This window comes from Lepisosteus platostomus, chromosome 1 (genome assembly GCF_059453375.1).
Source record: "Lepisosteus platostomus isolate fLepPlt1 chromosome 1, fLepPlt1.hap1, whole genome shotgun sequence".
In the NCBI taxonomy this organism is placed as follows: Eukaryota; Metazoa; Chordata; class Actinopteri; order Semionotiformes; family Lepisosteidae; genus Lepisosteus; species Lepisosteus platostomus.
The window spans coordinates 69,286,336-69,312,210 of record NC_142611.1 but is presented as its reverse complement, the minus strand read 5'-3'; the positions used below and the strand labels follow the sequence as shown (position 1 = coordinate 69,312,210).

General features: G+C 53.3%; 3 protein-coding genes across 6 annotated transcripts; all 3 read right to left on the bottom strand.

The window, feature by feature from the left end:
* Nucleotides 1-219: 219 nt before the first annotated feature.
* ackr5 (atypical chemokine receptor 5) lies at nt 220-3,362 on the bottom strand. The gene is made up of 2 exons (XM_088635499.1): nt 3,192-3,362; nt 220-1,974 (listed from the first exon to the last, which is right to left on the bottom strand). Exon 2 carries the CDS (start codon nt 1,960-1,962, stop codon nt 883-885), a length of 1,080 nt encoding a protein of 359 aa, XP_088491625.1. The 5' UTR covers nt 1,963-1,974; nt 3,192-3,362; the 3' UTR covers nt 220-882.
* Nucleotides 3,363-6,322: 2,960 nt separating this feature from the next.
* On the bottom strand, nt 6,323-15,222 carry pip4k2ca (phosphatidylinositol-5-phosphate 4-kinase, type II, gamma a). 4 transcript variants are annotated; one of them, XM_088635469.1, is made up of 10 exons: nt 14,931-15,222; nt 12,793-12,890; nt 11,322-11,418; nt 10,818-10,961; nt 9,871-10,017; nt 8,855-8,893; nt 8,466-8,579; nt 8,090-8,342; nt 7,606-7,709; nt 6,323-6,555 (listed from the first exon to the last, which is right to left on the bottom strand). In XM_088635469.1, the coding sequence occupies exons 1-10, from the start codon at nt 15,054-15,056 to the stop codon at nt 6,475-6,477; spliced, it is 1,203 nt and encodes a 400-aa protein (XP_088491595.1). In that variant the 5' UTR covers nt 15,057-15,222; the 3' UTR covers nt 6,323-6,474. The 4 variants fall into 4 exon arrangements, with proteins under 4 accessions (XP_088491595.1, XP_088491603.1, XP_088491588.1 ...); XM_088635477.1 differs by lacking the exon at nt 14,931-15,222 and adding an exon at nt 14,813-14,902; XM_088635462.1 differs by lacking the exon at nt 14,931-15,222 and adding an exon at nt 14,332-14,800.
* A 1,126-nt stretch (nt 15,223-16,348) lies between these two features.
* igfbp6b (insulin-like growth factor binding protein 6b) lies at nt 16,349-23,781 on the bottom strand. The gene is made up of 4 exons (XM_088635508.1): nt 23,167-23,781; nt 20,724-20,791; nt 20,145-20,264; nt 16,349-18,823 (listed from the first exon to the last, which is right to left on the bottom strand). Exons 1-4 carry the CDS (start codon nt 23,522-23,524, stop codon nt 18,710-18,712), a joined length of 660 nt encoding a protein of 219 aa, XP_088491634.1. The 5' UTR covers nt 23,525-23,781; the 3' UTR covers nt 16,349-18,709.
* Nucleotides 23,782-25,875: the final 2,094 nt, after the last annotated feature.

Here is a 25,875-nt window from a genome sequence, read left to right as displayed (position 1 = left end):
ATATCTTGAAGCTGGATGGCTGATATGTGATAAATGTCATAGTGACAGCTGATCTAAGCCCTTTGAGAACATGGAGGTGAAAGCGGACTAGTGCCTGAACCTGTTGTATCATTCAGCTCTGGGTTTGTGTGGAGATCCTGTCCTGGTTAGTGGAAACTACAGTGAATGAGTAAACTTTAAAGAGTCGCCATAGACAAAGCAGTGTAATTTAACAAAGAGTTATTGTCTCACTGTAAATTATTTATTTGTGTAGCACATACCCTTGACCAGGGTGTTTTACAATATATACAGCATATATGAAGATTGTAATAGTTTTAATACAAGGATATAGACTACAACAGGAATAAATTATTAAAAATGACTAAGGCCAGCGCACACAGGGAGAACACTACCAGCTAGCCAAGGTGAGCCGATAAGAATTCGGACAGGGGATACAGAGAGTGACGAAGGCAGCCTGCTGGGGTGTGTTCTGTGTCTGCAGGGACTGGGAGCAGCTCGGGAGCCGGGCTGTCCGCGTGCTTCCTGACGGACCGTTCAGAGGCTGAGTTCCGGAATGACGGGCTCCCGGCCGAGCTCCCGAGAGATCAGGGAATTCATCGAGCCGTTTTATTCCCGGGAGCTTGCGCTGTTCAGGGCCTGGTTGTCTGAAAAGGTTCTGGTATGGATTTGTTTTGGGCCGGGCTGCGCAAAAGAAACAACAAAGGAGAAAGCTCCAGCACAGGCCGGCCCGGTGAGGGGGTGCCTGCGGGATCGCAGGGAGGGGAGCGAAGGAGCTAACCGGAAGAGGAGCTGGGAGCTGCGGCGCAGGGCGGCGGACGGTTCCGATGCCAACTAGCCTGCCACCTGCCCCAGGCGCCCCCACGGACAGCTCCCCGCGCCTTCCTAAGAGATGACGACCGAGTGGCTGGTGGTGGAGTCACTGGCCTCCCGGTCCTTCCTCCTGGCCCCCGCAGGCTTGCCGTTGGCGTCGTGGGGCTCGGCTTGGGCGGCCTCGCGGGGGATGTAGCGCACCACGGTGTTGATCAGGTCGGTGCGGAAGCTCTTGCTCAGGAAGTTGTACAGGATGGGGTTGGCGACGCAGTGGAAGAGGGAGATGCACTCCACGATGCAGTAGGAGAAGTACAGCAGCTCCACCAGGTTGCAGCTGAAGCTGGTGGGCGACAGGTCGTCCAGCATGAGCAGGAACATGACCAGGTGGTAGGGCAGCCAGCAGAGCACGAACACCAGCGAGTAGACGTGCACTATCCAGCAGTCCCGCCGCCCCTCCACGCCGGGCACGGCCTTCACGGCGCGGGCGATGAGGATGTTGAAGGTGACGATGATGGCGCCGGGAATGAGGAACTCGAAGACCAGGCAGATGAGGGTGACGGCCGTGTACCACTCGGCGAAGCTGTGCGAGGGCAGCATGTAGCAGCCGGGCTCGTCCCACTCCAGCAGGTCCACGTGCACGTTCTCGATCAGCGTCAGGAACAGGGCCAGCGCCCACAGCGAGCCGCAGATCAGCGCCCGGCGCCGCCTCTCCGGCGGGCCCCAGCTCTGCGCGGGCCGGGCCAGGGACAGGTAGCGCTCCACCGTCATGTAGGCCAGGAAGAAGGTGCTGCCGTACATGTTGACCACAAAGACCAGGTGCGTCACCTTGCAGAGGGTGCGGCCCCAGAGCCACACCCTGTTCAGGATGACCTCCAGCATGTAGAAGGGCAACACCAGCATCACGCACAGGTCCGCCACGCCCACGTTCAGCACGCAGAAGGTCACCCCGCTCCGCGAGTGGCGGCGCCGCCAGTTCACCCACACCACCAGGGCGTTCTCCGCCAGCCCCACCATGAAGAGCAGCAGGTAGAGTAGGAAGAGCACCATGCGCCGTGCGTCCTCGTTCAGCTCCAGCGTGCACTCGTAGAAGAACCAGGGCAGCGAGCCGTTGTGCTCGTGCAGGTGGTCGGAGGAGTTGGGGAAGCTATCCATGCTGGCGGAGACCTGCGGACAGAGAGAGGGGGGGGAGAGTTTTCTTCCTTGGCACTGATAACAGGGCAGTTGGGCTCTGAAAACTCTACAGTGCTCCGGGGAAGACCTAACTTAATACGTCGTGTTCATGGGGAATCGATCTGCGGAAGACAGCGGACAGTCAACGGTGAAACACACGCCAGTGGACACAAGCAGAAACTGCAGGAAAGAGCACTTAACACTGAGAGCAGGAGGGTCTTCTTTACACAAAGGGGTGTGGGAGTCTGGAACAAGCTGCCCAGCTGTGTCGCTGCCTCCCTTTAAGGAGCGGCTGCATGAGATCCTTGCTTCATAAAGGCATAAAAGTTACAGATAAGAGGAGGCCTTCCGCCCCTCTGGTTCGTATTGTTGCTAGTAGCTGACCGATCTGAGAATCACGTTTCTGCTGCCTGTGTGTATCACCCTGCACTTGTCTGCCTTGCGCATCATCTGACAGGCGGTTTTCCCCATCCTGAATCTGGTGCAAGTCCTTCGGGAAGAGCAGAGGTCTTACTACAGATTCCGTGCTTTATGGATTCTTCTATACATTCGATTTCAGAATTCACCCTTTACCTGTACTGTTTTCCATCCCTTGACCAGTGGTGTCAATTAACACCTACATTACCATGCAAGTCTGCAGCGTGCAATGTGAGAATTGATCAGATGTGCGAAACTTTATCGGATCCCTAAATTAGCCTTCCGAAGCTCCGTCTCTACCATATAATCTTTCCGGTTTAACCCACTAGTGCTGCTTCCTGTTCAAAAACGCTTAAACACAAGCAAGACCTTTCCTGTTGACAGATCGGCCCCTCGAATCCTACTGCCAGACAGATGAGCCTCGAAAAGTTTGAACGTTAACTTTCAGGTGATCAAGAACCAAACAGGCCAGCAGTGCTGTCACAGTTTCTATGCTTGTCACCTGCGCAGGCGTCTGCACACAAACTTCAGCGGCCACACTGAATAGCACAGACATGCAGTTGATTTTAATTCTCACACACACACGTGCACACGTGTTATTATCTCTGAATACTGACATTCCTCAGCATTTACGAGTGTTTTGTAAAATATGGCCAGCGAGCATTATACTCTGTAATGCTGGACGCAGAAACGCCCTCGAGACCATGGGAGGTGAAGTTTACCTTCAGCAATGCAAGATTCACAAACAGGGTTCTCACGGTCTTTGCAGTTTCTAAGAGCAGAGCGGCTCGTACCTGGAGCTGAGGGGCGGGCACTCAGTTCATTGGCGTTGAAGGCGCTGTCGAAGGCTGGACTGCGGACTCCCGATGACCGAAGACGACTCTCCACTGGCTGCGAGCTCTCGGACACTCTGGACTCCCCCAGACGGGAGCAGCATGATAAAACGACGCCCAGCCCCAAACCTCCCCTCCCATGACTACCAGCACAGGACATCCTCCCTCCGAGGGAGGGGGGTGCAAACAGGAAGGCCCTGTGGGGGCCAGATTCCCCCTCTTGACTCGCAGGCCCCAGCACCGGTCCGAGTTACTGCCCGTTCTGAGCATGGACAGCTGCACACTCGGTGGCCCCTGCCAGCTCTGTGTGGTGCGTGCCTCTGTGTTCAGGCTGCAGGTTCTGAACGGGCCCGGCTGACAGAGTGTGGCAGGAGGCTGCAGTACGACATGACTGAAGGCGATGCCCAATGTCCAAGACCAAGCTGGGTGAGATTCTCAGATCGGCTGTCTGAAAGCAACCGATCAGGTTAGACAGGCCTGCTGAGGGGTCTGATGTCTTTGGAAAGTGCTGCGCCTCTCCAGGGCTGTGAATGTTCAGCCCCGGTCTGTCACTGAACGGCCTCACACGCCAAACCCTTCCGTGTTGCAATGGGCCTGCAGCTAGAAGGGTTGGTTCCGGGGTCTGTCTGGAGAATCCGAGCCCTGCTGGGTTGAGCTGCCCCTACGCCCCAGGGGGGGGTCTCCTAATTCTGAGCACTGGCCACACCACACCTGTGTGATATTGATCAATCAGGCACGTGATCTGCTCCCTTAACAGAACTGTGGAGACGGAAGAGGGCTTGCATTTGGGTGCTGCGTGATCTCCAATTGGATTAACCAGGGCTCTGCTGCCTGCTGGGTGAGGTCTGCACAGTTCTTGGCACTTCCAGTGAGCAGCAGACAGCCCCACCCCCTTTAATCCAGGGGTCCCCAATCCTACACAGTGGGACCCCCCCCACACCAGACAGGTTTTGTTCCACCAGAGCTCCCGATTAAACAATTGGAGCCTTAACAGGCCTTTTTACTATTGTGTTTCATAAACACCTCAAAACCGCCAGCCGTTGAGCAGACATAAACCATGCAGAGGTTCCAGCCCAGGAGCCTGCTGGTTCAGGTCAGGAGTTGTGGGGGTCCCCAGGACTGAGACAGTGAACCCCCAGTTTTAATCTACCTGCTTTTGACTTGTGGGCTCTCGGTTCCCACTTTTCCCCAGTGTGGGTGCTTTCTGCTGGAATTCAGTCCGGAGCAGAGCTCTGCAGCAGCAGGGGGGGGGCGTGCTGGCGGGGGGGGTGAGGGGTGAGGGATGGGCAGCAGTAAATCTGCAACGTTGAGAATTCCTCGAGAGCTAATCACATAAACAGCACACACAATGCCAGGAAACCTCTGGAGCAGAGTGGCGCTGGGAGGTGTGGTGGACAGAGGAAGCCTGTGGGACATTAACTCTCATCAAGGAAGAGGACACTCACGGAGCCCCTGCCCCTCCCCAGCCCCCGAACTGGATCGCCTGTTTGTCTCCCGAAGCCACAGCAGTCATGCAGCTGGAGGCTCCGGCTCCTTTGTGCCGCTCCGCGTCTTCGGTCCAGCCAGCCCAGGCCCCGGACTCCGGAACAGAGCCTGGGGGCCTGCAAGTTTGTTTTGGCAGTTCCTGGTGTTAATTGCAAATTAACAAGACCCCATCTGGAAGAGCCGCGCTCCTGATCCGTCAGCATTTTTTTTCCTTCTCCTGGTCATGTAAAGATATAAAACAAACAGATAACATCTGCCTCCATCTTTTTAAAGGTACTTTCTGCCGGAGAAACAGGAAACACCTTGTCAGCAGAACTATGGCTTCTGGAAAAGGGCGATCCGTCGTGTCCTTGACCTGATTAAGTGTTGAGGCCAGAAAAACAGCCCCCTCCAACCACCGCCACCTCCCATCATGCCTGAAGTACAGCGGAGGTCTGGTAGCACTGCAGGACAGCGAACACCCCCACACCCCAAGTTCACCCAGCTTTAAAATGAAGACCCCATACTTGCATATCCCTGATACAGACCTGTCAGCTGGCATAGGACACAGGGTTATGGTTTCCATCCCTTGACCAGTGGTGTCAATTAACACCAGGCTGTATTTACAAATCTCCTTGGCGACTCGTGGTGCCATGAACAAGCGAGCTGTTGACCTGGGAGGATGGAAGTTACGCACAAGCAGAGAGCAGCCCCCACACCCCCTCTGCGCCACAGAGCATCAAGAACAGCACACGAGGGGAAAGCAAGAGAGGATTGTGAGCTGAAGCCACTGATCCCCAACTCCAAGCTGCAGAACTTCCAGAATCCCGATTTTTGCACTAATGTGGGCTTCACCAGCTCTTCCGATGGTCCGATATCGGACTAGGATAGACTGTCCGCTGCTCTCAGATGACAGCGGAGAGCGCAACTCCAGCCCTAAGGGGGCCAGAAGGGTGCTGGCTGTCCTTCCACGTGACTCAGTAACCAACGGTAAATCATCGGTCAACTCAATAGGTACAGTAGTACTTGAAAATGTCTCTTAAAACTACATATTGTAGTCACTTCCTCTGGTTTAGCTGGCAAACTTTTGCAAAGTTTCACCAAATCAACAGCAACAGCAGTACATGTCATTATGCCCCTTGGGCCTTGCCTTGGGTCTTTGTGGTCGATCACCGAGTTCTCACATGGGCCCACATGAAGCCCTGTGCATCCTGCACTACAGCTTTTTTACACCACTCAGGGTATTAAGTCATCCGCTCAGCAGGAAAACAAATTAGAGCGAACATAGTACCTGAGCCTTTAATTACCTGATTGAGAACTTTAAGTGCTTGATTGGACAAGTGGAAGCCTTCTCTTGCTCTTGTGAAGCTGGAGACTTAGAGAACTACTAACGTATTGGACTGCAGACCTAATGTATCAGAGCTGGAGATCACTGGACTTCATGGTAATAAAGTACTTTCTCTACAAGATAGCTGTGGGAAAACGTGAGAGATGAATCAAGTTAGTCAATCGACCAGACAGACTAATGAATGATTTCAAATAACATATCCGGATTAAAGGCAAACCTGAAAATATATGCATAAACATGGAAACAAACTCATAATTTAAAACAATTCATAACAAGGCACTATTGGTAATAAAATTTTATTTTTGCTTGTTTGGTTGTTAAATAAGCGTGTAATTTACATCCAAGAAAAGCAGGAGAGGTAGGACCTAGGACCAGAAAAAAACAGCATCGTCGTACTGCGGCTGCAGAACCGGCAGGCGGGTGTAGGGGGCGCTATGCGAAGATGTTTGCGATGAAGTCTCGGAAGCGCTTGGCGTACTGCTCAGGGTGCACTGTGGAGATTTCCGCACCAGCCTGGGAGACAAAGCAGAACATCAGTCTGTGCCTCAATCAGGCACCAGCCTGGGGAACAAGGTCAGTACATCTTAACTATAAATATGATCCCTGACACTTATATAGCGATTATCTGGACATTCCATTCCAAACGCTTTACAGGGAATGGGGACTCTCCTCCACCACCTGGATGATCCAATGGTAACCGGAGTGCCCAGTACCTCCCCACACACCAGCTCTCAGAGGGGAGGAGAGCAGAGCGATGAAGACAGTTCAGAGATGGGGATTATTAGGAGCCCATGATTGGTAAAGGCCAGGACATCAGGATAACACCCCTATTCTTTTTAGAAATCCCAAAGATTTTAAATGACCACACAGAGTCAGGACTTCATCTCTCCTCTGAAGGACGGTGCCTTTTTTACAGTATAGTGTCCCCATCGTTATATTGGGGCATTAGAACCCACACAGACTGCAGGGTGAGCGCCTCCTGCTGGCTCCACTAACACCTCTTCCAGCAGCAGCCTTAGTCTTAGTCTTAGACCAGGAGGTCTCCCTTCCAGGTACTGGCCAGACTCACACCTGTTTAGCTTCAGGGGGCCGACAGTTTTGAGCTGCAGGGTGATATGGCTGCTAAGGAACAGTCTAGTCTGTCACAGAAGAGTAACTATGTTGTAAGAACAGAGCTTTACTGTGCAGACAGTATCGGTAGACTTATCTGAAAGTGTATCACAGAGCATTACTGTTCACACCAGAGACAGTTCCATTAGGGTCTTTACTGCAGTAAGACATTAAACCAGTCAGTGTCCTGACTGAACCCCGCTCTGCTCTCGTACAGTGTGGCTCTCCTCCGCCTGGCCTCACCCCAGTGGAGGACGCAGTAGATCCCATCTTATGTGTGAAGTACTTTGGAATGAAAAGCCCTGTCCAGATGCCAACAAATTAACAATACAATAAGCGGTACTCCTGGGGAGTGTTTTTGCTGACTAGCCCCGGAAGAAGCCTGTTTTCTCAGGGAATGTTTGCAGAGGGAGCTCCGGCGAGCTGCGGCTCTCCACCCCTCCCCTCGCTCACCCCGTGCTTGACCGTCTTGGCCGCGTGCGCCGCCTTCTTCTTGGTGTCGTACTGCGTCAGCACGTCGATCAGGCCCATGAAGTACACCTCCCTCTGGGGGGCACCTGCAGCAGGGGCAAAAGGTTACCCACGGCGCGCGGAGCGCCCCTCCGCGCCCTCTGAGTGGACTACAGCATACAGGTGTGGCTGAAGTGTTAGAGCATGCTCTGGGGGCAGGGCTGAGGCAGCTGTATGGACTAGGGTTAAAGTCAATGATAAGTTAGTTATAGGTTTCCTGCTCAAACAATTTCCCACAGACAAATTCCAGTGTGTACTTGTCAGCTCTCCAGTGTTTCCCGGGAGCCTCCTAGAATTTGGAAACTTCACTGAATGGTTTTGACTTGGGTATGACTTAAGAGATTCTCCTGTGGAAGCCAGTTTAGGTCTGGTACCTGGGAAGTCTCATGTGGTTCGAGACGCATGTCCCTCTATCGGTCTCACTCACCAGGGGCGCTCTTGACTGCATACACATCGACGTAGGGGTCGAACTCTCCTGGCCCCAGTGGCTTGTGGGTGTTCAAGTAGCCAGCAATTCCCTCGGGGGAGTTGCCATAGGAACCCGTGATGGCCAATCCGTTCTCTGACTCCGCCTCCTCCTTGTGACAGGGCTCCTCCTCTTCCTCCTCCTGCTCCGCCCGCGAAACGTCATGGATCCCCAGCAGGAGGCTGTAGTCCATGATCTTCAGCTGCACCAGGAACTGGACACACCATGCGGAACGAGAAAGAGCGCTTCATTGTTGGCCGCCAGAGGAGAGAGGAGGGGCTGCCCAGTGAGGGAGGAGCAAGCGAGAGAGAGAGAGAGAGACGGCTCCCTGCCTCACCTCCACGTCTCGGTTGAGCTTCTCCATGAACCTCTCCTGCTGCTCCTCGCTCACGTACACCTTCTGCATGTTGTTCCTGAAGTCCATGTCCTTGAAGGTGGGCAGCTCCTTCACCTGGGGGCGCAGAGAGACACAGGCAGTACGTACAGCTGCAGGAATAGGCACTCTGTACGCGTCCTTGACTAGCCAAGGGCAACACATGCTGCAGTTCTGCTCCTCAAGCCTATTTCATGCTCCTTCATGCTTCCTGCTAATCTAGTGAATAACAGGCATGGTGCAGACAGGGGAGATGAGGGCTCCTGTCTGAATGGGGCGCTACCCTGATCGGTAGCCCGTTCAGAAGGACAGGCTCGCCCGAAACGAACCGCCAGCTCCTCAGCCAGTGTTACCTTCTCTTTGTCACTTGCTTCCCTGGACACCAGCGATCCCTGGAACACAGTAAAGACAAACAGATGTCCCTTTTCAGTGCTGTTCTCTCACAGCAAGACCTGAAGAAGTGCATCCTGACGTGTATTTTTGCATATACTGTAAGTTTGCTGTTGTATACCGTGCTCTGAGTAGAGTAAAGTGCAGTCAAACAGGGGAAAAAAGGGAAAAAACATCCAATTCCATGCATCCCAGAGCTCGGTGCCACGGTGGTGGTGATGTAAGAGTGGTAGGAGTGTGCCCCCTTGTGGCTGTTGTTGGTACCTCTGGTACCCAGCTTCCCCCTTTGATTTAACACAACACAGGGCAACTTCCTCCCTCTTTTCCTCCTGTGCAAATATTGTTCTCCATATTCTTACTTCACTTAAATTTTTAAAAATCCACATGCACGGTCTCGCCAGGTTTGCACCTGAATGGCCTGACTGCAGGCCTATGGACATGAGAATCAAGGGATTTCAGGACTGCTGGGCTATTGAAGAACTTCTTCCATTCCACAGAAACTATCTTTCAAGTATGACGGTTTCTGTACTTTGGATGGTGATTCACCACTTCATTAACAAGTTTAATGTCACAGGAACAGGTAAAGATTCGTTCCATGCTGAAAAGAAAAAACACAGCGTTTCGGCTGTGAAGCTGTCTGCAGGTGTGATGAAGGCTGAAGAAAGCTCCACAGCAGAAATGTGTTTCTTGTCTTTTCCTTTCAGCACGGAATGACCCTTACCTGTTCCTTTGCAGCCCATGCATGCTGACACAGCTAGGCTGTGCTACCCAAGTTTAATGTCGGCCAACTTTTATCTAAGCGACTTACACTTGTAGCCGTTTGTCCAGCTGGGGGTTTATATGACAAAGAAGTACCCCGCTCACTTGTGTAAGAGCCGTGCCTCCGCAGTCAACAGCGACGCGCATGGCTCTTCGGTTGGCTGTACAGAGTGTGGAACCATGGTGCTTTGCAGAGACTGAGCCCGCCCCCCTCGCTCACCTTCAGGTCGTACTTCCTGTGGACGAGGAGCCTGTGGCTGAACATGTTCCTCATCACCAGCAGGTAGGTGTCCTCGCTGTCCACGCTCACGCGGTACATCCCCAGGAACTGAGGGAGCAGGGTGCTGCCGTGGCTCTTCACAATGTGCTGATGCACAGACAGAGAGAGGGGGAGAGAACGCGCCAGGCGGCACGCGCAGGAAAAGAGATGAGGCTGCGCGAGGGAAATCAGCCAGCTGCTGTATCGCCCTGCATCACGCAACCCGCAGCCCACTCAGGCTCAGCGGGTGTGGGTCTGGCCAGCACCTGGAAGGGAGACTTTCTGGGAAAGATAAGGCTGCTGCTGGAAGAGGTGTTGGTGGGGCCAGCAGGGGGCGCTCATCCCGCGGTCCATGTGTAGCCTAATGCCCCAGTAAAGTGATGGAGACACTATACTGCAAAAAAAGGCACCGTCCTTCAGAAGAGACGTAAAACCGAGGCCCTGACTCTCTGTTGTCATTAAAAATATCAGGGTGATTCTCAAAAAGAGTAGGGGTGTTACCCCTGTGTCCTGGCCAGCTTTCCCCCTGGTCTTTACCAGTCATGGCCTCCTAATAATCCCCATCTATAAATAAATTCCTTACAGCACCTTTCTGGACACTCCACTCAAAGCATCACTCTGCTCTCCTCCCCACTGAGAGCTGGTGTGTGGGGAGAGTACTGATGCACTATGGCTGCTGTTGCATCACCCAGGTGGTGGAGGGGAGTCCCCATTACCTGGAAAGCCCTTTGAGTGGAGTGTCCAGAAAAGAGCCGTATAAATGTAAGAAATTGATTTTTTTCAATACTGAAGTGACAGTGACAGACAGAGACAGCGCGATGAATGCACAGACACAGAGCATCAGCTCAATCCTTCACTACGTGTTTGTAGAGCCCCTCGTGCGCCGAGTGAAACAGGGGTGCCGGTACCTGGTGGTATTCAGACAGGATGCTGTGCACGTTGGCCACATCCTCGCTGGAGATCTGCTTGATGACGAGGGTGCGGTCGTACGAGGTGAGGAACAGCCCCTCCTCCCCCTCCCCGCTGGCGGGGGGGCTGCGCGCCAGCGACACCTGAAAGTGAGGGTGGGTAGAGACACCGTGAGGCAGGGAAGGGCCACAGGGGGTCCCCAGGCTGGGAGCAGTGCTGGGCTGTGCCCTCCATGTGACGGGTCATTGAAGGGATCAGTCCTATTGCAGCCCCGCCCATGCCAAGCCCATCACACCCTCCAGAACAAGTGTACCCAGTTATCTGGCCAAAATAATGACGGGGCAACACTGGCAGTGGCCCGGGAAATTCCAGTGCCCACAGGAGCGGGAGAGATGTCTCGGATAAAGAGGGATGTGGCAGAGGAGGCTATCCATGTCACTGGAGATCAGAACGCCAGCAGTGAGGACTGGCCAGATCTCTCCAGAAGCAAGCCGGCCCTGCACCTGGTAATCCTGGTCCTCGATCCCAAAGCGCTCTCGGAGGTTCCGGAAAACCTGCGGGCAGTACTCCTTGAACTTGAAGTGACCGGGCAGATTTTCCCTGCAAAGAAGAAAAGGAATGATTTATTTAGAAACATACACCGAGCTGCCCATCTCCAATCCAGTGGGGCTGGAGCTATCTCACTGCCTCGCTACACCACCTCAGCCTCAGGAGCTCAGCCTGCTTTTATCCGAGAACTCCGCTGCCCCTCATAATGTTCCTGCAGGAACCCGTGGGCTCAGGCTTAAGGAAACGACATTGCTGCTTAGGTCCTTCCGAAGAGGACCGGGTGAGACACTGGGACGGTTGAGCCGAACGGAGTGCCTCTTGCTCAGAACCTTCATCCCGATTCTCCCCAGCCGTGCTCCAGCAGAGCAGGTCCCAGCCAGGAGCGCCCCACTGCTGCACGGAAAGTTCCTGCGAATTCACACTCCCTCTGCACAGCCGTTCAGTCCAGAACTCCCTGCCAGCCCCAGATTCCTGCAGGGATTAACGGATTGTGCAAATCCATTCCAGGCATTGTGGAACTCAGCCACCAGCTCCTACGAACAGACAGACTGGAGCCCCCATCGCCCAGGCCTCCCTCCTAGAGCAGGGCCGTGACCGGCTGCGCACACAACCCGTCTACCGCCAGGCAGAACAAAGGCAGATTCCTTGCCCTGTGCCTGCTTCAGAGACCGAGACCCACAGGAACAATCTGATTCTCCGCAGCAGCAGAACCTCCCGGTTCTGGAGGAACCCATCCCTTTGGGGTTTCATATGATGTGGGCTACTGGGTATGTAGATGAACGAGTCGGCCCATTTACACCTCGAGCAATTATTCTCAGCTGCTGAACAGGTGGCGATCTATCTTCTCTGTTAGATGCCTCAAGAAGACCAGGTCTATTCCCAAGGACCCCAGTCACCCCCACCAAAATCTGTTTACTCTACTACCTCTGGAAAACAACACCAAAGCACACAGACAAAGACCAACACATTTCAAAACGGATTTCCCCCCCCCAGGCAATGAGACTATTAAACAGCCAACCACAGCAGCCACCAGCAAGTGGTGATAAATAAACCACTGATAAATAGTCAGTCCAGTGAAACTGATAAGGTGCTCCTGCATCTTCCTGATACTTCGCATTCTCAGGATATAAATGACAGTGCTGAATACCTCCTAGCCCCACCACATGTCCTTGTGTTATTTATTGCGTGAATGTTGTAAATTGTCATTTATTGTACTCTATTCTGTAACCTTAATTCAATCCACGTCTGTCCTTGGCGAGCTTGCAGGAAAAGCATTTCATTGCTGACAAACACCGGCGTGTGCTGTATTGTTGTGCATTGATAAATCAACCTTGATAGATTGATAGAGCGGGACAGCGGTCAGTTAAGCGACGACAACTGGTCCCACACAGCTGCAGGAGCCGAGCCAGAGCCTGGCGCGCCCACCTGTTGAACAGGTGGTTGTTCACTCTGATCTTGGTGTTGGCCTTGAAGTCATCGGGCAGCAGCATCACAGGCACTGGCACCTGGCTGAGGTCATTGATCTGCGGACACAAGAAGGGGCAGCGCTGACACCGCGTGCAGAGCCAGAACAATACAGGACCCAAGGGCACACCAGAAACTGGGGGGTCTCGGCGGCAGAAATACTAGCAACACTCCCCCCCCCCATCTCATCTGCAGGGCCTCTGTAAGCAGCACGCGGGACACAGCTCTGAGCTAGTCCCATTCATTCTGCCTAATTACATCCCGAATTCAAGAGTGTCCAATTCCGGTTGCCGGTTCATCCCGCTGCCGGCAGAGGAATCCTACTCCGTTGGGCCCCTGAGCAAGGCCCTTAACCCCGACTGCTCCAGGGGCACTATACATTGGCTGACCCTGCACTCTGACCCCAAGCTTCTCTCCCTGTCTGTGTGTCTCGTGGAGAGAAAGCTGGGGTATGTGAAAAACAATTCCTAATGCAAGAAATTGTATATGGCCAATAAAAGTGATCTTATCTAATTCCAGTCCAGAGAGTTGGTGTGTGCAGGTTCTAACTCCAACCCGGCAATTAAAGAGCTTAATCAATGCAGCAGCTTCTCCCAGCTCTTCGTGTGCGACTGCTTTAGACAGAGCCAGAAGCGCTGCTGACCAGGACTGGACACCCCTGCAGCGCTGGAGCCGTGAGCCGACAGCCGGCTCTCCGGCTTGACGCCGTCCAGGAGCGAGCGCAGTGACAGCCGGCCTGCGCTCTGTCAGCCCTCCTTACTTTAAACATCTCTGACAAGCGTGTACATTACACAATATAACATGTCCCATTGAAAGCATGTTGGAGTTTGACACGTTTCCACTACGAAGATTGTATAGTCGTTTTATTTTGGTCTTAAACGCGGAGGAGGAGGAGGAAAATGTTTCATTTCAGCAAGGAGACAGACTAACGACAGCCCTCCACGCCTTCGACTGACCGCCCCGCTGTGAACTCGTCACATCACCGGGTAGCTAAACCTCACCGAGGGGCCCCCGCTGCCGGTCCTGAAGGGGCGGTGTTTCATTCCAACTCCGCCGTTAACAACCTGGAACAGCGGGTTACAGCTACCTGAAGTTGAGTGCTATAAGTTACCGCCTTAGCTTCACAAATGTAGCTTTTTTACATTTTTTTCCGGGTGTTTTCTGCTTTAAAGAGATCCGGAAAAGCCGCCCCTCAGCGCCTCCGTTTCCCCGTTTTCCCGGCGATGAGCACAGACCCGGCGCACCGAAGCGCGACTCACAACCCGACACAAGTTTTCAAGCGGTATCTACGCGCATCGGACTAACTTCACTCGGGATAGTTACAGCCTCTCACGGGCCGTGCCGCTGTTCTGAAATACATCCCCATTCCTGTCTGCAGTTACTCGTTTTCTCGGTCTCGGCAAGCCCAGGCTGTCAGTGATCACGGAAGCGGCAGCGCTCCGCCGGAGATACCCCTCCACCCACCCCCTGGGGCAACGGTTCCCGGTGCGCGGTAGGTACCGAGTGATTAACTCCCCACATGAACACGCTGAGGACGGGATCGCTGGCCCGGAAGACCTTCAGCTTCTGCTGGACGAAGTGCTTCTTCTTCGTCTTCGTCTTGGGGATCACCATCGGGGCGGAGGTGGCACTGGAGTTACCGGCCGACGCCATGAGAGCCTCCGCGTCTGGGGGTGAGCAGGCGGAGGCGAGGGGCGGGGGGAGAGGGGCAGCGAACTCGCTCTCTCTCCCGAGGGCTTGAAATATGCGCACTCCGCCAGTCCGCCCTCCCTCGCTGTGTGCGTTTCTCTCTCTCTCTCCTTCCCCGTGTTCTGCTCGCTCTGAACTGAGCAGAAACGTCTCTGTCCTCTGTCCTCTGTCCCCTGTCCCCTGTCCCCTTTCTTCCCTCACATTCGCTTCGTCCCCTCCTGCGCACAAAAAAAAAATGTCCACTGAGCAGCGAAAAAGCCCGATGACAACTGAGCAGAGAAACTCCACTCACCTGGTCCCCACCCCCCCTCACGTGACTGCGAAGACCAGCCAGGTGAGCCGCACACAGGTGAAAGACCCGCGTCATGTGACCGGACCCTCACTCCCCCTTCACGTGGTTCAGTACCTACCAGCCCGCCCGCTGGCTGTCGTGCTCGGAGATTTCGGGGAAGCGCGGGTGGTCTGTCAACCCTACTGCCCACATTGCTCCAGTCCGGTTCATTCCAAGTTTTTCTCGACCAGTTATTTTGTGACATATTGCCCTATATGGCAGTGGAGACTGGGGCCCAATCACAAAGCAGAGCTACAGCCCAGTACGGGATCTTCTGTCACGGCCTGAGAAACGGAGAGCGAGCCCCCTCCCAAGTTAATGACGGGATATTATTGCTGGAGATGTTTGTCAGAGCTCTTTGTGCCCGAGAGAGGCTTGGAGAGGGAGACGCGTTTACTTATTTCATGAGCCCCGTCACAACAGTAGGAAACCGAAGCAGCTGACAGATTCGGCGAGGCTCCGAGGAGGGGGAGGAGGAGGAGGAGGAGGAGGACGCCACGAGCGGCCTGACACGCCTCTCGTGTGCGGGGCCACAAGCCCGTGTTTGTTCCCCGCCACAGTCACGTGAGGGAGACGTGGTGCCTGAGCCTCGGACGCCACCCGGGGCCATGGCGGCCAGCAAGAGCCCAGGCAGGGCTCCGTGCGTTCCGGGCCGGGCCGGCGGCTCGGGGAGAAGTTCACCGCTTCGGGCGATGAAAGTGGATCAGCTGCAGAGCCGGGCGCGCCTCTATCCGCTCTGCAGCAAGGTGTTGGGGACTGTTGCTCTCTCAGACTTATCGAGCTGATAAGGAAACGAGAGGTCTTCGAGAAAGTTCAGAGACATTCCGCCCCCGGCCTCTACCTTAACTATTCCTCTCCTAATAATCCCCATCTCTGAACTGGCTTCATCACTCTGCTCTCCCCGCTAGTAGCTGGTGTGTGGTGAGAGTATTGGCCCTCTCAGGCTGCCGTCTCATCATCCAGGTGGTGGAGGGGAGTCCCTAGTACCTGTACCTACTACTCAACGCTATCAACCATTCCTGAGCACAGTGGTCAGTGTCCCGCTGTCACAGAACTGTAATTACTCAACACTCCCAGCCAGTGCCTGAACACAGTAGTCAGAGTCCCACAGTCACAGAGCTGTAATTAAGTACTGTAACTATGAACTAGCTTAATAATTCTGTTAGCTGATAGCTACTGTGTGGTGAGAGTACTGGCACTCTATGGCTGCCGTCGCATCATCCAGTGTAAGAAAATATTATTATTATTATTATTATTATTATTATTATTATTATTATTATTTAGACTATGTGTGTCTACTGGAGACGGGGCACATCACAGCTACGACCCAGTAACACATGAAATAAAAACTGAAATTGTTCTTTAAAAACTGAGATTTCACATTTGTTATGCGTTTCGAAAGGTCTCAGTCGCTTCTCATTCTGAAGTCTCCCCGGTTAATTCAGGAACTGAAAAGTGACAGAAATACACTTAAAAAACAACACCGCTTCAACTACGAAAAGTTTAAACTTAATTTATTAACATATTGCATGGAAAACCAGAGCATTTCAAAGGAAAAAAAAATCTTACACGTCCACTGCAATTTCAATATCGAAGACAAACGTATAAATTAAACACTATAACATGTACAGCAGTAACACAGCTCTGAAAGTTGGCGGCTCGGAGGACGTCTCCGTTAAGGTGCGCGCACAGCGTCCGCTTCAGAAGACCAGAAACGTTCACTGATGTTCTTAAATAATCATTTCGAACGGAAGAGGGAGAAAAAAACCCCATCGTAAATGCATTACAAAAACATATACATTTATTAAATACAACAGACGCAGATAACGTACAAAATTAAGTTTATAAAAATATGTATATCGCCTGGCAGAGAACGACAGCCTTTCCAGAAAGGTGCTTTGCACGATTCAGAGAGCGGAGCTGCGGGTCCGGTGAGACAGTGCGTTGGGGAGCGGGCGGGCGAGTTTGACTTGAAACGACAGACTCTCAGGACGCGTGTGAAGTGTAACATGTTGTTAGGAGAGCGAAATACAGTTGGGCTGATAGAAAACTATACATTGCATGTACAGTACGTGTTTGCGTTCGAGGAAACCTTACATATAACTCCAGAATAAATTAAATATAATCATTTGGTTTATTATTCATTCCGTGGTATAAAATGCTCAGTGTTTTCTTGCGGAGGAGAGGAGGCGGTAGGAGAGGCGGGGTTCAAACTGTGATCAGTCCTGCAGAGGGCCTGGGATGGGCTGTCCGATTTCTGTGTGTTTAACAAAACCTCCCAAGACCCGTCTTATTCTTCCAAGGCAACACGGCAGTGTGTGGATTCTTTCAGGATTAGATCTGTTATGGGAATGTATGTTTGTATAACTACAGATACTGGAGGTACCTGTGTCACGAAGGCTCCCGTTTCTTCATAACTATAATTTACACGAAGTTTCCAGGGGGGAAGTGCTCGTATACCGTGATCGCAATCATTGAAAAGGCAACGGTATATTTATATTTTTTTTGTTGAAGTTGTCAATTGATCACTTTCAGTTTATCCGAACAGGGCAGTTACTTTTGAGTTAAAATGGCCACTTTTTGTCAGATAAAGCGTTTCGGAAAACGCGTTCTCAGCAGCGCAATATAAACGGCACCACCAGAGGGCGGTGCGGCGCTACAGCTGGGTCAGTCTCCCAGTCCTGCTCCGGGTCTCCCCGTGCCGAACGCTTTTATTCCACACCAGCTCTTGATTCATTTCATGTAACGAATCAATAACTGAACCTGCTCTGTGGAGGGTTGTTCGCACTTCCTTATCAGTTTCAGACTTAATCTTCTTAACTGATGTGACTTTCCAAGAAGTGTAATAGGTGGAACTCTCTTGCAACTGCTTGTAAAATCGCTGTTAAAATAACGAAAGTGGTTTTCAGCCGAGAGTGTTGGAAGACAGGCAGGGGTGTCACTGCCTGACTCTCCCACTGAAAACATTCCTGCTGCTGTACAGGTGAGATGTCCACCCGTTTCCTAACTGCTTCTTCCAATTTAGGATCGGGGGTGGGTGGGAGGGTGCCTGGTCCTACCTCTGCGAGCAACAGGCTCAGGGCGGGCTACACCGTGGACAGGACACCAGTCTACCGCAGGGCGCACTCACACACACACACTCTTTCACCAGGGCCAATTTACCCCAGGAGCCAATTAACCCACCGGCATGTCTTTGGACAGTGGGAGGAAACCCACAGGAACATGGGGACACCATGCAAACTCCACACAGACAGCACCCAGCGCTGTGAGGCAGCCATGCTGACTACTGCGCCACCATGCCACCCCTGTGACTGAAAGAACAAAGCCTAAACGACGTCAATTCTGCGGCGGCCTTCTGCTCTCAAACACCTCTCAGTAGTCAACACTTGAAACCGATTCTTGAACAGGACGCAGCCAATCGAGAGGTTTAACAAGCCAAATTCGTCAGGACCGGGACCGGCGCTGGGAGGAGCGGTCAGGCTGCGGGTTCGAGTCCACAGGCGGCTGGGCGGGCGAGGTGCGCTGTGAGTCTGGGCTCGGCTTTTCACCGGACAGTCCTTCTTCCATGAAGCGGCGGCGGCTCGTTCCCGAGCCGGGAATCCCAGGAGCCCCCGGGGCCACAGCGGACGTGGGTCGGCTGGGACCTCCGGCACCGCCGCTGGAGAAAGCCGCTCACCTGTCCCGCGCTCCGCGTGATACCAGCTCACAGACACCGGCCCGGTGCGCGGAGCTTGGGGGGGGTCGTCCCGGTCCGGCCTGGCCGCGCTCTCCGCAGGGCGGGTGAGGGTTCGACCGCCTGTCCTCCTCCTCCTCTTCCTCCTCCTCCTCCTCCTCGCGCGCTGTGCTGGAGGGCGCCCCTCACTCCCCGTCGCACTGCAGGCTGGCGTCGCCCCGGTCGGGAGAGGTCAGCGGCTGGCCCAGCTCGTCCACGCACCAGCACTCCCCGCGCCGCGTGCCCTTGGACGAGCGGCACTGAGGGCGGCAGAGAGGCGGGGCAGGGTTACTCGCTCGGCCGGACACACAGGCCCCGGGCTGTGGTCACTCGCCACACTGCGGTCAAGCGCAGCGCAGTGCAGCCCAGTAAGACTGCAGTACGGCCCAGTAAGACTGCAGTACAGCCCAGTAAGACTCAGTATAGTGTAGTAAAACTGTAGTGAAGCTCAGTGGAGTGTAGTAAAACTGCAGTACAGCCCAGTGAAGTGTAGTAAAACTGTAGTGAAGCTCAGTGAAGTGTAGTAAAACTGCAGTGCAGCCCAGTGAAGTGTAGTAAAACTGTAGTGAAGCTCAGTGAAGTGTAGTAAAACTGCAGTACAGCCCAGTAAGACTGCAGTACAGCCCAGTGAAGTGTAGTAAAACTGCAGTACAGCCCAGTGAAGTGTAGTACAACTGCAGTACAGCCCAGTAAGACTGCAGTGAAGCCCAGTGAAGTGTAGTAAAACTGCAGTACAGCCCAGTAAGACTGCAGCACAGCCCAGTGAAGTGTAGTAAAACTGCAGTACAGCCCAGTGAAGTGTAGTACAACTGCAGTACAGCCCAGTAAGACTGCAGTACAGCCCAGTGAAGTGTAGTAAAACTGCAGTACAGCCCAGTGAAGTGTAGTACAACTGCAGTACAGCCCAGTAAGACTGCAGTGAAGCCCAGTGAAGTGTAGTAAAACTGCAGTACAGCCCAGTAAGACTGCAGTGAAGCCCAGTGAAGTGTAGTAAAACTGCAGTGAAACCCAGAGAAGTGTAGTAAAACTGCAGTGAAGCTCAGTGTAGTGTAGTAAAACTGTAGTGAAGCTCAGTGGAGTGTAGTAAAACTGCAGTGCAGCCCAGTGAAGTGTAGTAAAACTGCAGTGAAACCCAGAGAAGTGTAGTAAAACTGCAGTGAAGCTCAGTGAAGTGTAGTAAAACTGTAGTGAAGCTCAGTGAAGTGTAGTAAAACTGGAGTGAAGCTCAGTGGAGTGTAGTAAAACTGCAGGGAAACCCAGAGAAGTGTAGTAAAACTGCAGTGAAGCTCAGTGGAGTGTAGTAAAACTGCAGTGAAACCCAGAGAAGTGTAGTAAAGCCCAGTGGAGTGTAGTAAAACTGCAGTGAAGCCCAGTTAAGTGTAGTAAAACTGCAACGAAGCCCAGTGCAGTGTAGTAAAACTGCAGTGAAGCCCAGTGGAGTGTAGTAAAACTGCAGTGAAGCTCAGTGGAGTGTAGTAAAACTGCAGTGGAAGAAAGGTATGTTACAGAGGAAAAGAACAGAATTATGGGTAGCCCAGGCCCTGTGTCCACATCCCACAATCCTCGCGGCCTGGCTGTTACCTGATTCTTCCTGTAGAAGCCCCGGGTGTCACAGTTGGGGATGTAGATGTCCTTCGGCGACTGGATGACCGTCAGCTTCAGCGACTCCAGGACGGAGTTGAGCAGCCGGCGGCAGGGGGCCTGTGGACAGAGGGCGGAGAGGATTTGGGTCACGTGAAGTCGGAGCTGCTCTGTGCTGCCCTCTCTGTCTGGGCGAGGCACTACACTGCGCAGCTACTGGAACTGAGAGAGGGGCCCGTTCATCACTGTGTGAACCGAGCCAGTGTCTCCTCCCACACTATCGGACAACACTGGGACCCACAGCAGGAAGAATGCAAATCAAGGGAAATTATGTCACAAATATACAGTGCACCAGTAATGTAATGTGTTGTTATGGTGGGCACATTACAAAAAGAACACTGACCGCCCCCTGCGGGCTACTTTAGGATCAACAGTGCACTTCTTTACACAAAGAGTGGTGGGTGTCTGGATCAAACTGCCCTGGAGTAAATATTTCTTATATGTTCTCAGATTGAACTGTCTGGGATCTTTCACAGCTTGAAAGCACTAGAGACCAGCGGAGGAGGTTTGGAAACTCACGAGTTCAGCTGATCTCCCGTCAGGACTGCGGGCCGGCGGCACTGAGCTCCCCCCTGGCAGGACTGCAGCTGCTCACAGAAGGAAGACAAATGGTGAAGAGTTGATGTGTGTACTGCCCAGCGCAGGTTCATCTCTCAGAACATGTCATTTCAGTGCGAGGTTTTTAAAGCCGAAATTTAATCGATAAGCGCCCCCCTTCGTCTCTATACGGATGCAGCGGCGGAGTTCTGCCAGCAGGGGGGGCAGTGCGTTTCCCAGAGCGCAGGGGAAGGCGTGGGAAGACAGCAGCACGTGGCCTGGTCAGACCAGCACTGTACGGACAACCTCAACATGTCCTGCAAGACCACTGACTCAGGGCGAGCCCAGCCTCACGCAGGAAGAATTTCAAACCTCTCCTAGCATAATGCAAATATTTAAAAAGAACATCCCTGAGGCTGAAAACTCTAAATGAAACATTTGGGCTGTTTACACTGGCTTTTAAATGAACCTGAAAATAAAAGACTGATGTCACTCTTTACAACTTTTTTTTTTAAGTATCCATGTGCACATTCAGTATCCTGGGAAATGTTTCATAGATACAGCCTAAGGGACTCTGAAAAGATCCTTCCCAACTCCTACACAACACTGCAGCTATCAAAGATCCAGCATGCAGCCAGAGTTCCAGTTCACAGCCAGTACATAGAGATCTACCACACAGCCAGTACCTGGAGATCCAGCACACAGACTGTACCTGGAGATCCAGCACACAGCCTGTACCTGGAGATCCAGCACACAGCCCGTACTGTACCTGGGGATCCTGTGCACAGTGACCAATATTGTAGTTTGGACTGTGTTCTGAATACTTCACATTCAGTATTGTCACATACTTATTAGGACAGGCCAAGCTGATCTAAAGACAGGAGAGAATGAAAGAGAAAAGAAGAAGATGGGACTAGAAAGGACAATAGAGGAAAGGATAGAAGGTGGAGAATCAGAAAGAGGAGAAAAGTCACACGCTTGTGTTCCAGGAACTGGCTCCTGGGTCTCAGAGCAGAATAGTCAGAGAAACTCTGAGTCATACACTGAAGGATATGGAAAACTGCCAGGCCTTTAAAGACTTGTCACTGTAGTCATAGGCTTGACTTCTTTAGAAAACCCCTTCTAGAGAAGAAGCACGGAACCAGGCTCTGCTCAGGCGGCCTCTGCCTGAATGAGACTGTTCTCCGCGCTGCCAGTCTGCTTCCCTGTCCCCTTCCCTGCCACCCCTGGAGCTCAGGACGAGGAGCTCGCCCCCCAGCTCCCCCCCGCAGAGGGCCGGGCAGCTGCGTGTGCGAAGACGTCTTCTGGCTGTGAGGGCAGTGCGGAGGCGTCACTTGACAGACGGCGACCCATGCAAACTCCCCCTGCAGCGCATTCCAGCAAGCCGCGAAGGACCCCCGTCTCGCCCGAGTCCCCCGTCTCCTCTTCCAAACCCCACAGGCTGCAAACGCTTTGCTTTGCCCTGTGTGGCCACTGCCGCCCACCAGTGCCCCCAGCCAGACCTCCCTCCTGTCAGCAGCCCCTGAGCCTCTCCATAGGCAGCAAAGTGAGAGGCCGCGCTCCGAGGATGTCAACACAACATTGTAAAATGTTACAACAGCCCACGCTGCGGACCCCTGCCAACCAAATCTACAAGCGGCTCGCCAGCCAGCCCTCCCTCTGCGCCCCGTGAGCGCTGAACCCTTCCAGAGAGACAACAGCTGTTCTGCTGTAGAGACAGCAGCCGTCCCCCCTCCCCTCTCCTCCCCAAATAAGCTGGTGCCGACCTGGGACACATGCGAGGGGAAAAGGACTGTTCCATTTCCTAACGGGGGGATTTCGACTGAATGAAGTTCCCACCGTCAAAGGAAACGCTGCCGTCTTTACAAGATATCGCCGAGATTTCCTCAGTTCAGCGGACAAACTTCGGAAAAAGCAGATCCAATCAACGGAAAATCACTCTTTAGCCACATCTGCGCGACCTTCGATTCACACAACTCCCCCTTTCCTCATCACTGTGGTCCTGCCCGCGAGAGCAGCACTCTCAAACACTCTGAGCTGTGGTGCAAATTTTTCTCTGCCTGCTGGTAGATGCCCGCTACCTTTCCAACGCTGTTCAAATAAAGCTAAAAACAGGGAGTCTTGTTCTTACTTCTCATGTCTGTGGCCATGTCTTTTCTAGCTAGATTTGCCTGTTTCACTTTTTTTTTTTTTTAAACCGGAAAGAAAACTCCACGCTGGAGCCCACATGCTTTCAGCCACCCTGTGTGGGGTTTCTCTGCAGCCCCGTGCCAGTTTACCTGCGGGCACTAAAAGCTGAAGCAGCGTGCAGAATCCCCATCCAGCACTCCCTCCAAACAAGCCACGTGCTACACAGAGACCAAGACCCTGCAGCTCCCAGGAATGGACCCCCCGATGCAGGCACACTGCTCTGTGCCCTACTTACTTGTGAGGTTCTTCAGCACTGGATTGTGGCCGGTCTTGTTTCTGCCTGGCCGGGCGCAGACACCTCTGCCCTGCAGCAGAGCCTGCAGGGGGCTCTTCTCTCCAGGGCGGGGCACGCAGCGCAGCCCCCTGGCACAGCCCAGGGTGTAGACTCCGCAGGGCTCCCCCAGGGCCAGTACGGCCGTGCCCGTCTCCCCTCCGCCGGGCTCCCGGAGTGCCCGCGGCGGCCCGCCCTCCTGCCGGCACGACGGGCAGCCCCTCGTGGGCACGAGGTGGGCGCCGAGCGCCCGGGTGCCGGGCTGGCAGAGCAGAGCGACCAGCAGCGTGAGGAGAGCCTGCAGGCTGGGCGGCGTGGGCATGGCGAAGCTCGCAGCTCGCTGAATCCAACTTCTGCTTCTGCGTTGTTTTGGAAACTCGCGCTCCCCGTCCTCCAGAGTCTGAGCTCCTGCGAACACGACAGCAGCAGCAGCGGCGGCAGTCAGAGTGAGACACAGAGGAGAGAGAGGGGGCACTGGCTTTTAAAGATCTGAAAGGTGGAGAGAGAGAGAGGGAGAGAGCAAGGACTGTTATGACACCTCCAGGGGTTGGGACTCTCCAACGAAAGAGAGAGAGAGAGAGAGAAGGATTTTTTTTTCCTTTCTGGAACTGCCAAGAACTCCTCCTCTGCTCCTTCCCCGTTGCTCCGTGTCCTGTCTTGTCACTCTCATTCTGGCACCTTGCGTGGCTCTTCCTGCCCCCCGCCCCCCCCCCCCAGTGCAAGCCCTCGGAGCGGACAGGACAGAGCCCCCGCGCCCAAATATCACTGGGCCGCTCTCCATCTGCTCCTGCTCGGGGGAGCCAGAGGGAGAGGGGTGGAGGGGAGCTCCCCGCACACAGCTGGGCGAAGCAGGATCTGATCTCCTCTCTCACACACAGAATAACTCCAGCACAGAGTCTGCAGCAGGACTCTCTCACACACACAGAACAACACCAGCACAGAGTCTGCAGCAAGACTCTCACACTCACAGAACAACACCAGCTCAGAGTCTGCAGTAAGACTCTCACACACACAGAACAACACCAGCTCAGAGTCTGCACCAAGACTCTCACACACACAGAACAACACCAGCTCAGAGTCTGCAGCAAGACTCTCACACACACAGAACAACACCAGCACAGAGTCTGCAGCAGGACTCTCACACACACACAGAACAACACCAGCTCAGAGTCTGCAGCAAGACTCTCACACACACAGAACACCACCAGCTCAGAGTCTGCAGTAAGACTCTCACACACACACAGAACAACACCAGCACAGAGTCTGCACCAAGACTCTCACACTCACAGAATAACATCAGCTCAGAGTCTGCACCAAGACTCTCACACACACAGAACAACACCAGCACAGAGTCTGCAGCAGGACTCTCACACACACACAGAAGAACACCAGCTCAGAGTCTGCAGCAAGACTCTCACACACACAGAACAACACCAGCACAGAGTCTGCAGCAAGACTCTCTCACACACAGAACAACACCAGCTCAGAGTCTGCAGCAAGACTCTCACACACACAGAACAACACCAGCACAGAGTCTGCAGCAAGACTCTCACACACACAGAACAACACCAGCACAGAGTCTGCAGCAAGACTCTCTCACACACAGAGAACAACACCAGCTCAGAGTCTGCAGCAAGACTCTCACACACACAGAACAACACCAGCACAGAGTCTGCAGCAGGACTCTCACACACACACAGAACAACACCAGCTCAGAGTCTGCAGCAAGACTCTCACACATAGAATAACTCCAGCACAGAGTCTGCAGCAAGACTCTCTCACACACAGAACAACACCAGCTCAGAGTCTGCAGCAAGACTCTCACACATATAATAACTCCAGCACAGAGTCTGCAGCAAGACTCTCTCACACACAGAACAACACCAGCTCAGAGTCTGCAGCAAGACTCTCTCACACACAGAACAACACCAGCACAGAGTCTGCAGTAAGACTCTCACACTCACAAAATAACACCAGCTCAGAGTCTGCAGCAAGACTCTCTCACACATAGAATAACTCCAGCACAGAGTCTGCAGCAAGACTCTCTCACACACAGAACAACACCAGCTCAGAGTCTGCAGTAAGACTCTCACACTCACAAAATAACACCAGCTCAGAGTCTGCAGCAAGACTCTCTCACACATAGAATAACTCCAGCACAGAGTCTGCAGCAAGACTCTCACACTCACAAAATAACACCAGCTCAGAGTCTGCAGCAAGACTCTCTCACACATAGAATAACTCCAGCACAGAGTCTGCAGCAAGACTCTCTCACACACAGAACAACACCAGCTCAGAGTCTGCAGCAAGACTCTCTCACACACAGAACAACACCAGCACAGAGTCTGCAGCAAGACTCTCTCACACACAGAGAACAACACCAGCTCAGAGTCTGCAGCAAGACTCTCTCACACACAGAGAACAACACCAGCACAGAGTCTGCAGTAAGACTCTCACACTCACAGAATAACACCAGCTCAGAGTCTGCAGCAAGACTCTCACACACACAGAACAACACCAGCACAGAGTCTGCAGCAAGACTCTCTCACACACAGAGAACAACACCAGCTCAGAGTCTGCAGCAAGACTCTCTCACACACAGAGAACAACACCAGCACAGAGTCTGCAGCAAGACTCTCACACACACAGAGAACAACACCAGCTCAGAGTCTG